General features: G+C 38.8%; 1 protein-coding gene across 1 annotated transcript in view; it reads right to left on the bottom strand.

Annotated features, from left to right (window-relative positions):
• gtf2ird1 (GTF2I repeat domain containing 1) overlaps window positions 1-16,063 on the bottom strand; it is a 36,478-nt gene extending 20,415 nt beyond the window's left edge. Inside the window, exons 1-6 of the mRNA XM_044042246.1 lie at window positions 15,734-16,063; window positions 6,680-6,809; window positions 6,147-6,288; window positions 4,407-4,583; window positions 2,559-2,742; window positions 445-752 (exon numbers count right to left, since the gene is read on the bottom strand). Coding sequence (XP_043898181.1) covers window positions 445-752; window positions 2,559-2,742; window positions 4,407-4,583; window positions 6,147-6,288; window positions 6,680-6,805 — 937 coding nt within the window. The 5' untranslated portion in view covers window positions 6,806-6,809; window positions 15,734-16,063. The remainder of the gene's footprint in view (window positions 1-444; window positions 753-2,558; window positions 2,743-4,406; window positions 4,584-6,146; window positions 6,289-6,679; window positions 6,810-15,733) is intronic.
• Between the last annotated feature and the right edge of the window lie 4,256 nt (window positions 16,064-20,319).

Below are 20,319 nucleotides of genomic sequence, written 5' to 3' on the forward strand. Positions count from 1 at the left end.
TAATAATCTGAATTTACTGCAGATTAAGTGGAGTCTGCACACACTGCAGGCCTGGGGTGAAAGACGTTCTTTTTTCCACACCAGCATTTTAGTGTTTATTACTGTTATGATCGTTATTGAAAGTGTTCTGTCAGTCTATTCACGGGAGGATTTAACTGAGAAAGAGGCTCGCAGTCAAACTCTGACTGTCACTATAATAAAAGGCGTCACTGCTGACGTCACTGGGATCCGTGATAAACACCGGCGGAGGAGCCAATCACGCAAAGACGTGTCGGAACAGGCGCAGACTCTTCACACAAAAAATGCCATGGAAAAATATCAGTGGGAACAATTTGAGAGGAGGTGAGAGGAGTTCACAAACCAGTGATCACACTATTCTAAATATCTCTTTCTTTTTCTGATAAACAGCTGTTGCAAACATCAGCCTGGCGATCACCAACCTACCATTGCTCGTGCCGTCCTTGGCGCACATGTTCTTGTCCGTCCCCGCCGTCCAGTTGGCCAGTCTGTCTTTGCCCAGGTTGAGGAGGGACTTGGGTTTGAAATCCAGCTTGCTGTCTGGGTGAGGTTTGGAGGACATAGGCATGCCGTACAGGAAGTTTGACACAGCGGAGTTGCTGGAAGAGGCGGGACTCGACGACAAGGCAACCGCCTTCCCCGTGCTGTGGCCGCCTGGCGTCATGGTGGCGGCGGAAGCGTTGTGATTGACGTCAGTGCTGGATTTGGCTTCTCGGGGCAAATCGTCTGCTGGCCTGAGCGTGGAGATGGATGTTAAAATTTAAGACAAAAACAAGAAGAAAAGCGGCGCCTGGAGGTTCCACTGAGTGTTTGATGTTTCTTTCCGAGGGTAACATACATCACAGCTTGACATCAAAGCTCCTGGTTTGCCAACTGTTATCACTTGCCAAAGATCTCCTGGCTTGCGCCGCACACTTGCCGCAGCACAAGGAACTTTCCTTTTGAGGAGAACGGATGCATTTGCTCTTTTGTGCTAACGTTTTAGACGTGGCAACTGAAAAATGAACGTGATGAAATGAGGCCGTGGCTACGTGACATTAATCCCCAAGAGTACGAGGAACAAAAACTCACTTAATGATGTAGAAGATGCCAAAGCTTTGGTGTTTTTTTTCCCTGGTTGACGTTATTTCAACTCTGGATGGGACAATAGTACAGAAAATAATCACGCTTTGCCAAAAAAAGCACTCACAATAAAGTGATTATGGGGATTGTCCATTAGCAGGATTAATCGTGAGCTGAGAAAACCATTAACATTTCATGTGAGTGACTGGAACATGCCAATTATTCTGACATACCACAAGGGGGAGACAGTATCTTCCCAGTCATTCAAGTACCTCAAAAATTACAATCCACCTTTTTTAAAATTTGAGAGCCTACAGACAATGTATAAATGTAAAAAAACTACTTTAACGCATAATTATACAAGTATACAACTAATAAAAGGTACAGTTTAGGTGTGGACACATTTACTTAACTCTCTGACAGCCTTTTGCAAAAGGAAGCTCTCCAGCACAAAAGCACATGGAAAAAATGTACGTTTTTAGCTTGCATGAAAACAGGAGCTGACGGTTTTTAAAGGGCTAATTCTGTGATCTCGTGTCACTGAGGTAAATCTAGGATTTCAAACACCAAAGTCATGAAATAGTACATTTGAATTCACTGATTTAAGCAGCAGTAGATCAACAACTCCTGTGCGATGTAAAATTGATGATTTTCTAAAAGGACTTTGGTGCAGGAGAGAAAAAAATTCCGTTTCCTGTCAAAAAATGCTTAATAACAGCGAGATGAAGCAGATTATATATTATATAAAATATCATTGACTTAAGCTTGTGTAAGCCTTGTGTTAATTCATCTGTTTTTCCCTTGTGTGCCTACTGGGAGCCATGTTTTCATTTGAAACAATCCTCCACGGCTGAGGTTGGTTCTCAGAGCAGGTGGCATGAAATACATACAACCACACTTCAAAAAAAAAAAGTGAAAAAGTCTGCCTTGATCCAACAGGAGAACCAGATTCTGGCAAAGACAAATCAGATATAAGTCTCTGTGGAGTGACGAGCCTCATTAATATTGGCCAGACTTTACCATTTCCCTTCATACACATTAATTTTTATTACATGGGGGGAAAAAAGAAAAGAAAAATACAAGTCACTGGACCTTGTCCACCTCTGCAGATAATCCTGTTGTACATTGCCAGTATTGTTATGAAGAAAACATGTTCTGGAAACAGTGACTGGAAACTGGGAAACATGTTTCTTCTCCCCAGCTAAATTAAAACCCTGTTTATCCTCGACTAATACACAACAGTCTGTCTGCTACCATCAAACTACAGGAGATGACAAAGCACAAGGGAAATGCGCTCCCAGCCAAACACAAGTATGTATCTCTGGAAAACATTAGAGGCTAAAGTGAAATGCCAAACATCTATTTGGAGCGATCAGATGTGAAACATCTGGTTTTATAATCTGACACCGGGAGTCTGTGAGCGTGAACAGCAGCATATTGTTCGGGAAACACAACACAACAGCGGACACGAGACTTACCGTTTCACCGTGAACTGGATGCGGTGGCTCTGCTCCAGGATCTTCATCAGGGTCTTGGTGTCATACTCGGAGGGCTTCTTCAGGGCCACTCCTTCGGGCAAGCCATGCGCCACCACACAGCTGGGGTCCTTCTGGATCCACTCATAAGGCACAGGGACCAGGCTGCTCTTTCCCACCGCTTCACCTGCGCGTCACAAGAGGAAGTATTAATAATCCTTGCTTTGTTTGGATTTGTTCTTTATTAATAAGATAAGATTTGCACAGAAAAATTGCCTCGCACTGATTATTCTGACAATCGTAGACAGGTGTAAGACAATTGTCATGGCACGAATCAACTCGGTACGGTGTGAATTGGCACCGTTTTGCTTTTCCATCAGTGATAGTAGCTGATACCTCGTGGTTTTATTTAGTTCCTGCTCGGGCGAGGCTCCGAGCCAATACTAAAATGTGACTTCAACAGATTGCCGGCCACTGATTGGTAGGGTCAGGTACCGAAACGCAGTGCCAATACTGCACCGGTTCCGGCGTAAACGGTCGTAACAAGATCGAATAAGAACGAAAATTACTTTTTTACCACCCGCTATTGTTCCGGTGTCAACTTGCTCGCCACTTCCCAGGGCCGTGGACATGTGTACTCCCTTCATCGGGGGCTTGTTGGTGGGATGCGGCGAGGTAGTGCGCCCGGCCCCTCGGGGAGGTGGAGCGTGAGCATGCGTGATAGGACCCGAAAGATGGTGAACTACGATTGGGCAGGGCAAAGCCAGATAAAACTTTTTAAAAGTGCTGGGGACCTGCATATCTGACACCTATGGGCCCTGGAAATAAAAGTATTGTTTTTTTGACAAAGTGTGTGCAGTTTTGTTTTTGTAATTACCGGTTCGAGAACCGCTTAAGGACCGGAGCCGTTTAAAAAATACAGAGTAGTCACCCGTAAGTCTATAACATGCATTAAAATTCAAAGTCCCGAAGAAATGTTTTACCTTCATTGCTATAATACATATTTCTGGGTAGAAAATTATGAGCTAGTAAGGGTCTTTTGACGTGAAAGGTCATCAAATATAAATAAATAAATAAATACGTTTTAAAGTAACAGTGTTATATGTAGGATATATTCAATAAATACTTAATAAGGTACTTAAACAATGTATTATTTTTCTGTTATCTGGCCTAACAATGAAAACTGGTTACATTTGGTTCAGCGCTGGAACAATTACTCGAATAATTGATTATTAATCGATTACTAAAATCGACAAAGAATCATCAACTATTTTGATCATCGATTTATCAGTTTGAGGGTTTTTTTCATGATTAAAACAAGATTTGTGATCGTTTTAGTTTCTTAAATGTACACATTTTTATTGTTTCTTTGCTCCATGTAACAAAGAAATTATTCAAACTGAATCATTTTTGGTTTGTGGACAAAACAAGACATTCAAGGACATCGTCATTTCCAGGTTTGACAAACACTGATCGGCATTTTTCTACATTTTCTGGACCCAAAATACTCTACAGATTCATCAATTACGAATATAATTGTTAGCTGCAGCTCTAATTTTGGAGCCTGTCTGTAAAAACCAAGTGCGTGTGGTGAAAGATATTAATCTGCACTACCATTTTTTATCCTCATATTTACAAGAAAACAATAATATATTATGGGAATTATTGATCCTAGTCCCATGGTTTACTTTTCGACGTCAGGGGGTTTTCAGATTTCCAAATGGGAAATGGCTGCTTCCAGGTCTATTCAAGAAACAAAAACTAGTTGCCTTCAATAACCACCACAAAGGAAGTGTCCCCTGAATTGCGACGCATCTTATAAATCATGTCCATTCCACACCACGTCCTTACTGTAAAGCACAGTGAAGACTTCCTCCACCATCTTCCTCAGGACAAAGATGTTGGACTGAGCATCTGACGGAGCCCTCGGTTTCCCGTGGTCGCCGTCCTTGCTCGGTTTGTTGGCGTCACCTTCCTGGTCTTTGGTATGGGTGTTGGCTGTGGTCAGAGTTTGCAAACACGGCGCCCCTGAAACACCAAAAATGACAGAAACACACACACAAAAAAAACAGCACAGGAGAATATTAAAAGACGAGTGTGGAGTTCATTTTCGAGCTTTTTACGTCCAAAACAACAAATCCCAGGATGATTGAGAGACTCACTCCTGAGAGTAATGAACATGTCACCTTTGAGAAAAACAGTGCCGCACAAAATTAACGACTTGTTTGTCTTTAATTTGTCTTTAATAAAATGAATGGCTTGTTTGGACGAGTGTAAGCATCCGCAACAATTGATGATTAAGTAGAAAACACGAAAGCCACTTTAGTTTGCACCGTCCTCATTTGTTACGCTTGAAGGCTGACTCGACTTCCTGGCGCCACAAACAACGCCGTTTTCCACCTTAATTTGATGCACGAAACGAAGCAATAGTGGAGTTAACTGGATGAAGTAATTTCACCTTTCATACCCGAGCTGATGAAATAAAAGCGGATAGCGGGAGGCCACAGGTTCTTTTCATTCGGTGAAATTACAGGGAAACGCAGTGGAATCTGGGAAGTGTTGGACTTCAGCGCTGAGAGGCAACAGGTGGAGTTAAATGTCCCAACGCTGATTTCTCAAATATGACTCAACTCACAATCCCGCACGCTACTCTGCTCATTAGAAATGACGGAAAAAGGAAGGAATTTAGTTTGGGGCAGGGAGTATTTTCTGAAAAAATATCTGACTAAGCTTCTTCTGAGAGTTGAGCGCTGAACTTTAAATGTTCAATAAGTCAGGACAACTATTTCAAAGATGCAGGAATGCATTTGCAGAAGTGACCAAGATTGTAAAGCGACACATTTTTAATTTTTAGTTTAATTTTGAATCTCTAAAATGAAATAAAATGTCACAGTGTTGCAGAGGTCAAATTCACTATCACTAATTCAAAATCACAAATTCAAATACTCAAAACTACGTAGGCCTATTGCGGAGCTGTTTGTGTGTGTGAAAATACCACGTAGAGCGTTGTTACTGACTGGTTTTTGCCAGATTTGCACATTTCCCACTTCTCATTGACGTCAGCATTATGAATGTTATTTAAAACGCATACACGTAAATCTGAACTGACAGGTTGGTAAAATCCAGCAAATTTGCTCCCACGACCCATCTGTGGGTCCAGACCCAGGGTTTGGGAATCAATGCTCTTAACTGTCCTGTGATTGGTCTTTGGAAGGCTGTGGAAATGGAGCCTAGAAGAGCAGTGCAGAAATCTAGTGTTCGCCCAGATCACTTGATTTAATGCGTTCTGAAAGGTTGCTATGACTTTAATGATCAATAACGCAAAAAATATGTCGTCTCCTCCAGCTTTCAGGGATGGACTTGATCTAAAAAACTTGGCTTTAGCCTCTGAACCTTTACAAAGAAGTTCTAAAAGCCATTAGGGGGTAATTTAAGACATGAAAAAAGAAGATGTGACATAGCATGTGCCGTCTTTGTTGATGTTGAAGTGACGTGAACTTTGAAAACCCCTACAGGGGAAAAATCCTTGAAGATGAACGAGTGACTGACGCTCTGTGAAGAATGAATGGCATGAAAACAACATGCACTCACGGCAAAACTTGTAGAAGTCTGTTTGGATTTCCCTCCTGGAGTTGAGGAACACTCGGCCCCTTTCCGTGCCCACGGCGATCACGCTGTCCTCGTGCACAGTGACGCACGCCACCTCGGCGTTGAGCTTCGACATCGCCATGCACTGCAAAACACGGAAGGAGCAGACACGGACGCTGGTGTCGGTTATCGCGGCGAGACGATGCCGGCAGACCTCATGGTAAACAAGTCAAACTAAAAGAGTTCATTAAGAAAACGAGATACGATCTGCATTCTGGCTTTCTTGGCAGAGATAAACAACACTTAATTCCAACCCCTCAGATTCTATCGCTAACCAATCCCCCCTGACGTTCACTTGAGTTATTTTTAAAAAACAAGAAGCATTCACAGGTTTTAAAAATGCAAAGTGGCTGCTTACTAACATGTTTTTTCAGGGTTGATTTTCACTCGTTTGCTCAGAGCAGTTAATCATCTTGACACCACAGCTTGAAAAGACCCAAATAAAAACATCAGTGTGTGTGTGTTTGTGTGTATACCACTGAGTCCAGGGCCGACACCAGGCTGGTGAGGATCTCCTGTCTGGCTGACAGCAGCGGTACTTGCGGCTCGCCCCGGGCACTCGCCCTGACGCCGTCACACGCCAGCTTCCTCATCTGAGCCATGCCTCTGCAGGGAGGGAGCACAACCAGACACACAGTGATGGGGGGGGAGCAACAGCGTGATATCCACAGAGCCCGCATGTGTCTGAGCATGCACTCTCGCGTTGACAGGCATTCAAAATCAACTTCTCCTGACATCACAGAGTTTGGCATCTGTAAGCCCACTCGATTAATATGTAGATTGTTTTCTACGTTAATCACAAGCTGTTTCATATATAACGGGTGTTTACAAAACTAATACTACAATGCAGTACAGACTGTGAAAGTTCAAATAAAAATCATGTTATGTCACGTGTGGGTTGAAATGGCACAAACGTGTTGCCAGAGTAGGGCTGGAAAAATTTTAATTTTATTAAAATTGCAATACAGCCTACTGCAATTTTCAAATCGCAGGAAGGGCAATATATCTTAAAGCCAAAATGTGTGTAAATTGACCATCCTAGATCAAATATTGTCCTGATTTATACACATCATGTTCCACAGACCGAGGAACGCATATTTGTTTCTCACACACCCACAGAGACAACACAGTTATTCAAATGAAAATGAGAGCAATTATGTAAAAATTACCATCCACTCTGATATCTATATAATAACGATTATTTTCTTGATTAATCGAGTAATCGTTTGGTTCATAAAATGTCAAAAAACATCAATGAGTGTTTGTCAATCCTGGAAATGTTTGAAATGATGATGTCTTGTTGTGTACACAAACCAAAATGATTCACTTTTAATGATTTTTTTGATCTATGGAGCATCTAGAACATATTCACATTCAAGAAGCTGAAAAATCAAAGAAACTGGTCTAAAAAAAAAAATCACTTTACACAAAGTAATCAAGTAATTGTTTCAGCTCTAATTGCAATTCACATAACAATTGTAATTTCAAAAAAATCGCAATTAGATATTAAACCCTACTTTATAGCTTTAAAGCTCCAAAAAAGTAGTATTGTGTCATCCCTAGTTTTGTCCAGAAACTAAATAAATTCAATTTACTTTGATAGACGAAGAAAGAAACCAGAACATATTCACATTTAAGGTGAATCATTTAGTTATAGTTATCAGTGAAGCCCTAAATCTGTCGGATATTTAAGAAATAAATATCTAAATACATTGCAAATCCATCGCAATTTTAGCAGATTGTGTCTGTTTTTATCGTACATTTGCATTTCTACACCAAGTCCAGCTGAGGCTGATGGGAATTATCATTTTCAAGAAGAACCGGACAAATAAATGTAAGCTAAAAATAATTCATCCTAAAGGGGAGCAATAAAATGAAACGCCAAAACGTTGAGACCTTTAGCTGTGAACCACTAACGTGGGTGGAGGACACACAAGGCCAGGAAATATCAAAACTCTGAGGCAATCCGTGTGATGCATGTTGAAATATTCCTGTGAATAACTTCATACTCAAAATTTAAAAAAAATCCATGGACTGCATCCTGTGGGAAAAACCATTACAACCATTACAAGATTTCATAACAATCACAGCAACAGCAGCTGCCGAGACATTTCACCACAAATGCCAGGTGCAACGTGCAGCGTTTGTTTGTGAGAAAGCGCCACTGCCTCGTTCCTCAGCTGCCTTTTAAGTCTGACTTGACCGTGTGACTGGGGTGTACCATTGTGAAGGGTCTTTCAAATGCAACCAGATTTGTGTATAATCAACAGATTAAATAAATAATTGATTAAAACCTATTGTCCAAAAGTTTTCTGTTTTCTGTTGAATATTGACAGTATTGTGAATATTTTCTTGTGTTTTTTGCTCCACATAGCAAATACATCATTAAAACTGAACCATTTTGGTTTGTGGATAAAACAAAACATTCGAGAACATCATTATTTGGAGGTTTGGGGAAAACACTGATCAACAATTTATGACATTTTCGTGACATTTTACGGGCTAAGAAAAGAATCGAATAAGACCTATTTCCAAGTAGAACTTGTTCTTTGGGGACCCAAAAAAAATCTCCTGCGACCCCTCTGTGGGTACCAACCCAGTCTTTGGGAATCACTGGATTGGGCAACAGCATAAACTGTGACCATGAACATCTATTCCTGTCATATTTGTTTTTAAAAACAACAACATTGTTCTCGCGAGCGTGGCTAAAAGATCAATCTATTTAAAATCAGCAACTTATGATTTTCCCAAAGTTGTCGACTGTGGCTAATTCCAACGCTCACATGATATCACGTGAACCCTTGTCAGGCCGTCTCCAGACACTCGACACATGGATCAGGAGGAGAGAGAGCTGCCGACTTAAGATGGCTGACATAAGTCATTTATTTCCCGTAACGACTGCAGAGGGAAAAACAACGACAGCACATCCCCAAAGCCCCAGCGATGAAAAGCTAGACAATGTAAATAAAAGTAAAAGAGGCAAATGGATCGGAATTGTTAAAGACAAAACTGCCCGACTAAAGCCGGGCACTATGTTCTCATGGCAACTGAAGCCCGTCTCCTTGGAAACTAATCTCGGGGCATTTGAACAATGCAGCTCTGGCCTTTAATCTCGCCAGACACTGGGAACCATTATACTAGCCTCTGGCGAGCCCCGAACCGCTAACTCAATAGAGAGAGGACAGAGAGTTGGAGAGACAGAGATAGACAGATGCAGACGGACAGACAGGGGAGGGAGGGTGTGGCGTGGTTCAGCTGCAACAGTCGAAAAAAACACACCAAGTCTATTGGCCGTCTAAATCTGCCTCCCCTGAGGCCGCCGCAAACATTAGCCCCCCTTGCCTAAATTATTACGGCCTCAAAATAGATGGCCTCTTTCCCTCACATATTCAAAAAGGAAGTGGCGAGAAGGAGAAAGGTTGGGATAAGCGCAGGCGTCGGGATAATGCCATGTCAACCGCTTTGAGACGAAGAGGAGGACGGCTCAAGGATAATGTCATGGTGCTGTTACGGTCCTCGGGGAGAATATTTATTAGCACTTCGTGGTGGAACAGTGTTAATAATCAATAAAGTGGTACAATGTGACAATGAGGTTATTATGGCACTTACAAAAACATGATTAATGGTCATGCTGCTTTCACAAAAACATTAGCGAGTTTACACATTATTTAAAACACGCAGGTCTTAAAAAGGGAATTTTCCATTAGGCATTGGAAAGTTTCCATTGTTTTGGTTCTTCGTGAACCAAAACCTTTTAACGCTCTTATGACTGTCATATCTTGATTTTATGGCTGTAGAATTGTCAAAAAATGTTCAATGAGTGCCTTCAATGAGTGAGTCCCTTTTTCCGACATATTGTTCACTTTCAATATCTGGTAGTTCAATTGTTGAGGAATTACGGTACTGAGAAGCACAACTGCTGGTGAATCTTGTCGTTCCGCGGAAGTCCTGAGGGCTCCCGCAATGACACGTATATGGGGGCAAAGCTCTATTTCTATGCTCTGGTGACGTGCCAATCCCAGCTGACATGGGTGAAAGGCGGGGTACACTCAGCGTAAAAGGTTACGGTCATGAGAAGTACACATGCTATCCTGTCACAGAAGTGTTAAACTCAAAAGCAAAATGGTATTACCTCACACTGATACTTTAACCAGACTGCCAAAAATCAAGTACTGAATGGCGAAATGACCACGTCATGTTTACATTACTACCGATCGGAGCCAGAACTGATAAAAAAAATCCTGTGTTTTGCTGAGTCACTTGACCCTGGACTGATTTTTATCCAATCACAGTGCAGACAAAAGCCAAATGTAAGCAGGTGTGAGTTTATTGACCCTGCAGCTGAGAGTTACAGGTGTTGTAACTTATTATTGACTTTCAGTTCTTGCTTTAAGACAAACTGGTTTGTAATATCTTAGCACAAAAAAAGGACTATTGGACTTGATGAGCAAAACAGCTATAACACCTTCTACATCTGTCGGTTGTTACTGATTACTTGTTTGGATACATGCTTCTCACAGGTGTTTTAAATAGGGATGCACAATATTATCGGCACAATATCAATATCTGCAGATATTGGCTTTAAAACGGATCATCAGATACACGACACAAACAGAAAACAATGCAGAGCTCTTTTTTTCCGGCTCAGTTTGTGACTGTTTGGAGTTAAGACAGCTCTAAGTCACATTTCTACCTGACTACACTATGCTGGTATTTACGTGATATATATATATATATATATATATATATCACTTCTATTTTGGGCGAGCTGTAAATCTCTGACTTGTTGGGCTGTCAGTTAATTTCTAAAACTGAAATTGACCACATGGACATCAGTCACTCTCCAAAATCTGTTTTAAAGACTAAAAAACATTGCTATTTTGCCTCATTTGCAGATAATATATGGTGGCAAAGCAAACCAATGCTGAGGGAATATAAAAGTCATGACCTGAAATACATGAACCTCATTCCTCAAAGTCAGTTTAAGCACTTTTCAGGCTGTGATGCACATCCTTAAAATAAAGAAAAGCTTATTTCAATTATATGGGGTATTTACAGGACTATATGTTTTAAATGAAATCACATACAAGGCCACTGTTGCAGATATATAGTAGGGATAAGAAGGATTTGATTATTAGCTTGATTATAAGAAGATTGGTTACTATGACTGTTACAAAACAAACTTTTTTTTATAATGATTACGTTCATAAAAGCAAATTTTTCTACTCTAATGACAACCTAATTTGTAGATTACCAAAAGGTGGCAGCAACAAGCATTAAGGTGAGTAGACCTGTGTGTGTTTGCAGAACTGATAAAAATGTATGGAGGTTTCTTGAATGCCTCTCGTTAGCAGCTGCTCGAAGTTCAAATTGGTTATATTTGACTATACAAGGAATAATACTGCTAGAAAAGCTGATCTCTAATATATACATGTAGTTTTCCAGGGAAATTTATTTGGACTTTTGGAAACAAAACACCCTGTTACATGAGTTATTTTATTCTAATTGAAGATCTGCTCTGTAAAACCAAGTGAGGTCACAATCTTTAAGAAAGTAAGTGGCTGTGCTCTACTTGACTTTGCAAATTCTTATTTTAACAGTTTGGAGGAACAATTTTCACACTGCTTTGACTTTTTATTTCTAGTCACTTTCTATTTTTTATATAGTTTTTGTATAGACGTTTAGCACGGGTTAACTTAACACAGTTATATATTTATTTTCTATGCAAATGTTTAATTTATCTGCAGATGTTTAATTTTGCTTCATATGTTTCGTTTCATTTCTTTGATTTATCTGTACATGTTTACATTTACATTTATCTTTATCTTATAAGATAACTCTAATGTATGTTTAATGTATGTTCCATGTATGTTACTGTTACTGGATGCTTGAATTTCCTTCGGGATCAATAAAGTATCTATCTATCTATCTATCTATCTATATGTTCTTGGAGTCATAATAACATAAACATCAATGCTATATTTCTATTAAAAAAAACAAAGCCACATAAAGTTTATGCATCTGTTATTGATGACTATATGGTACTTGTGTTACTGTGTTTGCACAACAAAGCTAACCGGAGGACAAAGGACACATCCATCCAAGTGCAGCCTCTACAATCTCATCAGTTGAATTCCAGACTTTTCTAAAAAATACTTTTTGATGCCAGAAACTCCATTTGGTGCCAGAAACTCCATTTGGTGCAGCGAAAAAGCTGGAATATCTACTCATGTTACCAATCATTTAGAGAAGTTCTCAAATTTTCAGCTTCTAACGTGAATATTTTCTGGTTTCTTTCTTCTGGCTCTGAATATTTTCAGGTTTTCTTTTATTTTCATTTTAATTTTAAGGACTTTTTTAAGAATCTGTTGGAACCCTGTCATTGGGTAGATAAGAGGAAACACCTGCATGGGTTTACAAAGCTGTGTTTTCCATTTGTAATCAGAACTCCAAGATTTCCAAGGCCCTAAACTCTGATTTCCAACTCAAGCAACTTCACCAATCCCGACATCGGATCCCTTCATACAAACACTGCTCCTCTTACAGATAATAACAATTCTGCTGCATTTGTTTCACGGTAAATCAAATGCACACATATTAAAGACGTTCCAGACGTAAATGGAACTTCACTCGAGAAGAACGAGAGCGACACAATAATAAACCAACGGTTCTTGGTGCGAAAGCAAAATTAAGCAGGACAGACATGGCGACATACCTGCTGCTGCAAAACAGGTTTTGAAACTCATCGTTAAAACAAACATCGGCTAGATCCTTATATTTACATGCAGAGCTTCAGAGCAGGGTGCCATTACTGAGTGAATGTCAAAATAACTAATAATGTATCAACTTAAAGAGTTGTGAATAAAGGTTTTAGCTCCATTTTGGTTGTTAATAGTGTTTATATTTGGCTGTGAAGTTGGAGCCAGGAGAAAGGGTGAGATAATAATGACCCCACATGACACAGTAAAGCATGAGTGTCATAAATAACCATGTGTTTTTGTTCCTCCGAAGGAAGTGATTGTACGTCATGTGTACAAATTCTCTTGTGAATGTCATGTGAATTCAATTGTGAAGACAGAGTGTGAACAGAGAAAACTGTGGACTGTTTCAATCTGACATCCAAATCCCTGCAATTCTGCACATGAATTTTAATATTCCTTCCATTCCTGTTTATTTTAACATTCTTGTTGCTTGTTCTTGTTTCCTATTTTGTGTTTACATCTTTATATTCTTACTTTTGACTCGACCCATCTGACCTTTTTGCTGCTGTGACAAAAGAATTTTGCCAGTCTGGGATCAATAAAGAGTAACCTAATCAGACCTAATCTAATCTGTGCTACTCTAATCTAATCTAATCTAAGATAATCAAATTCTATTTCTTGCATGCATAGCACATTTATATTTTACTTTTATTTTATATGGTGCAGCTGAAACACAACATTTTCCCCCAAACCACGTGTGTTTGTTTGATTAAATTTTTTGCTAAATTGTATTTTCCAGGTTTACTGCATATTAATAATGTATAACAAAACTGGGATTAATACAGTTCTTGGTGTTCAATCAGCTTGCTTTGTTGTCCTAGCATGTAGAGTAACCTAACAGCAACGTATGTGGGGATATATTATATCAAAACAAAGCAGACAGACACTGTGTACAGACCATAAATAGATGCTAACATTAAATGTACAAGGTTAAAGGAAGAAACTCGCTTTTATCTCTCTCTCCTTGAGTTAAACGTTAACTAACAAATACCTTTTCTACACGAATTCACACACACTGTACATATGAATAAAAAAAATGGTAATTAACCAGTAAAAAGGGCCAGTGAAGGGATGAAAAAGAAAACAAAAGAGAAACAGTCCGTGTAGAAAACTTAAAGAACACAAATAGTAAATAGTAAATAAAGTAAATCAATTCATTCACCTGAAAAAGCTACCCGTTTCCCAAATTATTTTTTCTCTTTCACTCTCCCTTTCTTTTACCTCTTTATTTAAATGTTTTTATTGTATTTTATCATGCATTTTATGCTGCTGTCACTGCTGTGTTTCAATCTCTTTTTATTGGAAAGCACCTTAAAATGCCTTCTTGTTAAAATGTGTTCTACAAATAAACTTTACAAAAATTAAGAAATAAAAAGGGGTTAGTACAAGACTACAACTAGCAATAGAATGATCCAATTACAGTATAGGTTTGGTGCCTATCAATAAAGACTAATAATAAAGAATTAATCAGTAGTACAATAATTGACATTTTCCTGTGTTTTAAGTTGTTTGATAACGTTTGCTATGTTGTTATACGAGTATAAATGTATGTTAAATGTTAAACTCTTGATAATCATTGACACCGAAACCATATCCACTAGGGCCGAACAATTAACCGCAATGTTATTTAATATCACAATACAGATTACTTAAATTTTCAATATTTCATATGATATGGATCATATTCTTTGTTTCTCACAGATCTGCACAAATATCACACAGTAATCATTTTAATTATGTTATTCAAATAAATATGTGATTATGTTACTGATATCGAAATCATATCGCAATTGCAATTTCAGTCAAAATAATCACAATTCGACATTTATTCAAACGTTATGTTTTTGTTTTATTTAGCTGATTAAATGTTTTTTTTTTTTTTTTAATTAGCCTATAAACCCAACGCTTAATTTCCACATCTATGGACATTAAATTATTATTATAACTTTTCTATTTTTTGCATGTATTCTTCTTATCTAGATCTTCTAAAGTATAGTGTATGTTATAAATTATGTATGCCCATGCTGTTCCTGTTTACAACTTTCAATAACGGCTATGTAAATAATATTTTTTTTAATAAATAAATAAAGGAAATGTTTAGTACAATTTTATAAATTTGCCATAGCAGCGGCCATTTAATGTCCAATTTTACAATTAATTTATTAAGCGTAACAAGGCTGTAATTAACGCACCAACACAGCAATTAATGCTATTTTTTTGTTTCGTAAAGTTTAGAAATGTGTCCCTTGTCTTTATGGTTTGACAGTTGCGAGCTAGCTTTGCTTTGTTGTCCTAGCTTGTGCCCTTATAGCAACGTATGAGAGTTAATTTAGCAAAGCTGTGTACAAACACATATAAATAGAGGCTAACGCTTCAGTCACAAGGTTAAAGGAAGGAGTTTCTTCTTCTTTCCTCGTCACCGAGTTCGCCGCAAAACTAACTAACGCCTATAATTTGTACTTAGCATGTGTTTAATTATTAATCACCGCTGGCTAATTAGCTGAACGTATCATACTAACGCCGAGCTAGCTGGCTAACTAGCCATCGTAAACTCGTTAGCTCCGCCGCGTTAGCTTAGCGAGAGCTAAACAGCACTAGCCACTTTGCTCTCCTCTCCTCCCCCACCACCACACCAGTCTGGAAATTAGCTTCTTAATCCCTAATTTTTCTACACGTACTATTGACAAACAAAAGCCATGGGCGGAATTGAAACAGCACACACGGCGGCACAGCAGCACACGTACGGGGAAGCAGACATCGAAATCTCACCTTAATTCGCGATTAAAATAGCCTTGTTGCTGTTGTCAATCCCGGAATAGGTTCTTATTCCCCCCCGGTTTTTAATCCATCACAAACGCTCACGATCCCCATCCACAAGCGTAATCCGGAACATCGCAGCGAAAGACTTTCGACGGCAGCTTTTTAAATATATGACACTTGTGCGTGTGTGTGTTTTCCCTTCAGTTTATTCCTCTTTTTGTCTCCTTTAACAGAGCAGGGTGTCCCTTTCCCCTCTCTTTGTTCTGTAATCCAGTAAAATTGAAACTCATTCGCCTCCTGCTAATCCCAGCCCAACTCAACAACAGCATCTATTGGCTGCCATTTACATACAGGATTAACGGAGGGATCCCTGGGGGGTAAAAACACACCTCAGGGCACAATATTTTACATGGAAGTGGAAAAAAAATTATACCCAGTGTGTTTAATTTGTATTATTTTTTAAATATGAATCATATTTGTGCCACTTTCACTTATGACTGGCGCCTCCCACAGACACTTGTGTTGTGAAAAAAAACCTCACAGATTGCACTGAAGTGGGATTTGATGTGACAGTTGCACAGGTTCCAAATTATTTTTAGGATTAGGAGGAGACCAGAGTGGAAATATAGCATGAATCTTCTGGCCATGACAGTTGTGCCAAGGCTCTTGTGATTGCCCAGAAATAGACTATGTCAAGTATAATGTAGGGCAAAGTTCATATTCTGGGGGGAACAGAACATTATTGACATTACAACGTATTTATTACTAATATACAATAATCTAATGAGAAATTATGTATATTCTGGTTATTTTTCCCAATTTTTGCATCATAAATACATTTATATTGTGAACTATTTGTTGTTCCATATCAAAGCAAACCCTTTTATGATAATATTTCACATAATTTCAAAATAGTTTTTATTAAGATTATTTCACACTTAGTGGCACTCCAAGTCATTGGAGTTTGAAACCCCTGCTTTAAAATCAACTTTATTCAAGAAAATTTCAATATAGTGTGTGGATTTTCCACAGTTCTAAATTATTTTTACCAAAAATTAGAAGAACCACACATGTATAGCAGATTAATAACCAACGCGTACAACGCCACAAGGGGGCATACTGTGTCAAAACCACCCCAAAGTTGTATATTCTACTCCTTATAGGTGATATATTGGAAATATTGATAAATGTTTAAATTATTAGAGATAATAAGATAAATGTGACTTTATGTCCACACTGCTACAGAAATGGAGAAATATGAGTCAAAAAACAGACATTTCTGTGTGACTCAAACTGCTGATTTATTAAATTTAGTGCAGTGTTTATCATGTATGTTCATTTGTAAGAAGTCTACACTGTTTATTTAACTTTTAAACAGTCCACTTTAAAGTTATCGAGTTTGTATTTTATGAAAAAACAAAGATATTTAATCCTGACCTTTGGGTTGACCACCAGGTGAGGTTAAAGGAACAATTTATTTATTTTTTATGTGGTAGCTACATGTGCTCATGTGCTTAAGTCCACAATAGCTTTAAAAAGTACTGTTAAATTGTCTAGCCGGAATCTGGAGTTTGCAAAGCGCTCACCCTCCCACACCAAAGTCCATAGAGAAAACCAGAGATTTTAGCACACAGGGACACAAGCACTGCATGTCTACTGCTGCCATTTGCGTCACTGACGTAAATGCGGACAAAATAATTCCAGCACAGAAATCACAAAAAAAGGCATTTGAATTTCCTGATGGAGGCAACAGAGATTGAGAACTCATATGAGCCGTGACGTAAAATCACTGATTTTCCTTATGGGATTTGGTATAGCACAACACTGACTTAATTTTTGAGGCAGGAAAGAGGTTTTGTTGGGATGGGAGAAGGTATTTTGTCACGTGTGTAAAATCTGCGAAATTACCTCTTACAATACAGCCTCAACCTCATACAGCCACACGTCAAATAACCCTTAACTATCCCTTAAATTTAAAAATGTATGCATTTGGATGGTTTTAGTGACATAAGTGCGTGGATTTAGCCTCTCGCTTCGCAAACGCACCACAATCCCTCGATTGTGGTGCGTTTCCATCGTATCCCATCACTCTCTTCTGCGAATCACTCATTCAAATGTCAGCAGCGCAGCGCCTGCCGACCTCCAGTAGATGCCTGATGGACAAAATGTGACATTTGCAGAGGCCCGAGAAGTAAAAGTGATAAATCTGGAGGGTTAGAAACACGGAGATAGTGAATACATATGCGTATGAGTCTGGATGTTTAATCTCCACCACCACCGATGAACTCGGCCTTCAGCCATTGGAATTAGGAATTACTGCCATCCCTTTGTGGTTGACAAGCAATTCATTTTAGGAGCAAATATTTCTGCCATGTGCGTGGGGAGAAACATCTACAGAAACAAAACAGAGTTTATTTTAACTCACAGTTTCTGTGTGTGTGTGTAAAGATTTGACTTATGGTACTGTTAAGGTTAGAAATAAGGCTGGGTGATATATCTGGATATTTTTAGGCTATACAAGATACAAAATACACTTATTACCTTTCATTTCAGATAATACCTGCTTTAATTTGGCTTTTTAATGTAAAAAAAGGATATTTTCTCATGCAAGAAACAATGACATTGCCTATAAATATGGTCAAATTCTGCTATACCTCGATACATTCAATGTTAATAGACTTTATAGGTGTTAGTTAGTTTCGCGGTGAACTCAGTGACAGGGGAAGAAGAGGAAACTCCTTCCTTTAACCCTGTGATTGAAAGCGTTAGCCTCTATTTATGTGTTTGTACACAGCTTTGCTAAATTTACTCCCATACGTTGCTATAAGGGCACAAGCTAGGACAACAAAACAAAGCCAGCTCTCAACTTTGGAGAGAGGAATTGATAAATGGCGATGTTTTCTGGCTGAATCTCTCAAACCACCAGCCTCTCAGTGGCGTGAAATCCGACAGCACAACCCTTTTGACTCACATCTCTGCACGAATATCCAAATCTGCTGTGCTTTGTCTCCTCAAAAAAAACCAAAAGCAACCACACAAGTATGAAGGACTGTGAAATGAAACACCACCAGTGCTTGCCCACATTGTTAATATTTAATGACTCAATCTCCGAAACCATTGCAGCAATAATCCAAAAGGGTACGAACCCTGGAGCTGAGAAGGCCATGTAGAATAACCAATGGAAAAAAATAAAATAAATAAAAACTCCGGTTTTATCTGAGCTGTCCAGCTCCTGCCCTGTGGATTTCACTGTGTAAAGTCTCCCGCGCTGCAATAACAACCTCTGACCAGCTACAAGCACCAGCTCCATGTTCAGTCAACAAATGGATAAAGCAATATTTGGAAGACTTGCAGTAAAAATTCTCTATATACGCTGATAACGTTGTGATTTTTCCAAACCCCGGGGTGGGAACAGCAGGAACGGATTGTTTGGGTTTTTAGCTCAGGTGACGGACAGCCCTTTCGTCGACTCAGTAGTTCCGGGACGTTGTCATTCAATCGAACGTAGGCATCAAATATAATACACTTATTTTAATACTAATGCATGGATGTGTTGATATACAGTACATGGTCCACAGGAAATAAAAATAGCTCATCATTATGGACAGTGTAAGAGAAGGATCGTAACAGGTTGAAGTCGTACATGTTTTTTTGTTTTTTTAGTGGATGAGAAAAGTCATAATATTCACTCTTTCACATGAATGACAATGAACGAGTGAATCCAGCAGATATTGGTGTCATCACAATCCGTCCTTTAACTGAAAACTCAAGTGTACCTATGGAATACAGTATGGTGAGCAGCTTTAAAGGTGCAGTGTGTAAGATTTTGTGACATTTAATATGTACGTCCCCTCACCTCACTCTTCCCTCCCGAGTGTTTATTTGAACCTACATAGCCTTCAGTTAGCATTAAAACTCGAAGATGTTTAGTTTTGTCCACTGTGGTCTACTGTAAAAACATGGTGGTCCAAAATGGTCTCCTGATATAAATTTACAATACAAAAAAAAAAGAAAAGTTCTTCCTAATTTCATATATATTGTTTAATAGTGATACCAATGAGTTAGCGGCTATTTGTTTACATTTGACCCAGAACATTGCACAAAGAATGCTGCAGCTGTTCAGTGTTCCTTAGTTCTTAAAGGCGATGCTAACAGTGTTTGGAGCTACACATTTACATTCCGCCGACTGTCAGTGTTCTTAGCTCTGCTAACCGTTAGCTTTGCTTTGTATTGAAATACAATAATTCACACAATCAGGTGATTTTACACTAAGACCTTTCCACCCCATTGAAAATGTGTATTTATCTATTTATTTTCATTTTATTTCATTTACAAACACCTCCAATTGTGCATCCCAGTCAACACAAACCTCTCTAACCTGATGCTAATGATACTTTAAAAGGTCCAGAGTGAAACATTTATGAGTATTAATTGACAAGAATTCACACAATCAGGTGATTTTACACTAAGACCTTTCCACCCCATTGAAAATGTGTATTTATCTATTTATTTTCATTTTATTTCATTTACAAACACCTCCAATTGTGCATCCCAGTCAACACAAACTTCTCTAACCTGATGCTGGGTTGAAACAT

The sequence above is a fragment of the Solea senegalensis genome, linkage group LG13, assembly GCF_019176455.1.
Source record: "Solea senegalensis isolate Sse05_10M linkage group LG13, IFAPA_SoseM_1, whole genome shotgun sequence".
In the NCBI taxonomy this organism is placed as follows: domain Eukaryota; kingdom Metazoa; phylum Chordata; class Actinopteri; order Pleuronectiformes; family Soleidae; genus Solea; species Solea senegalensis.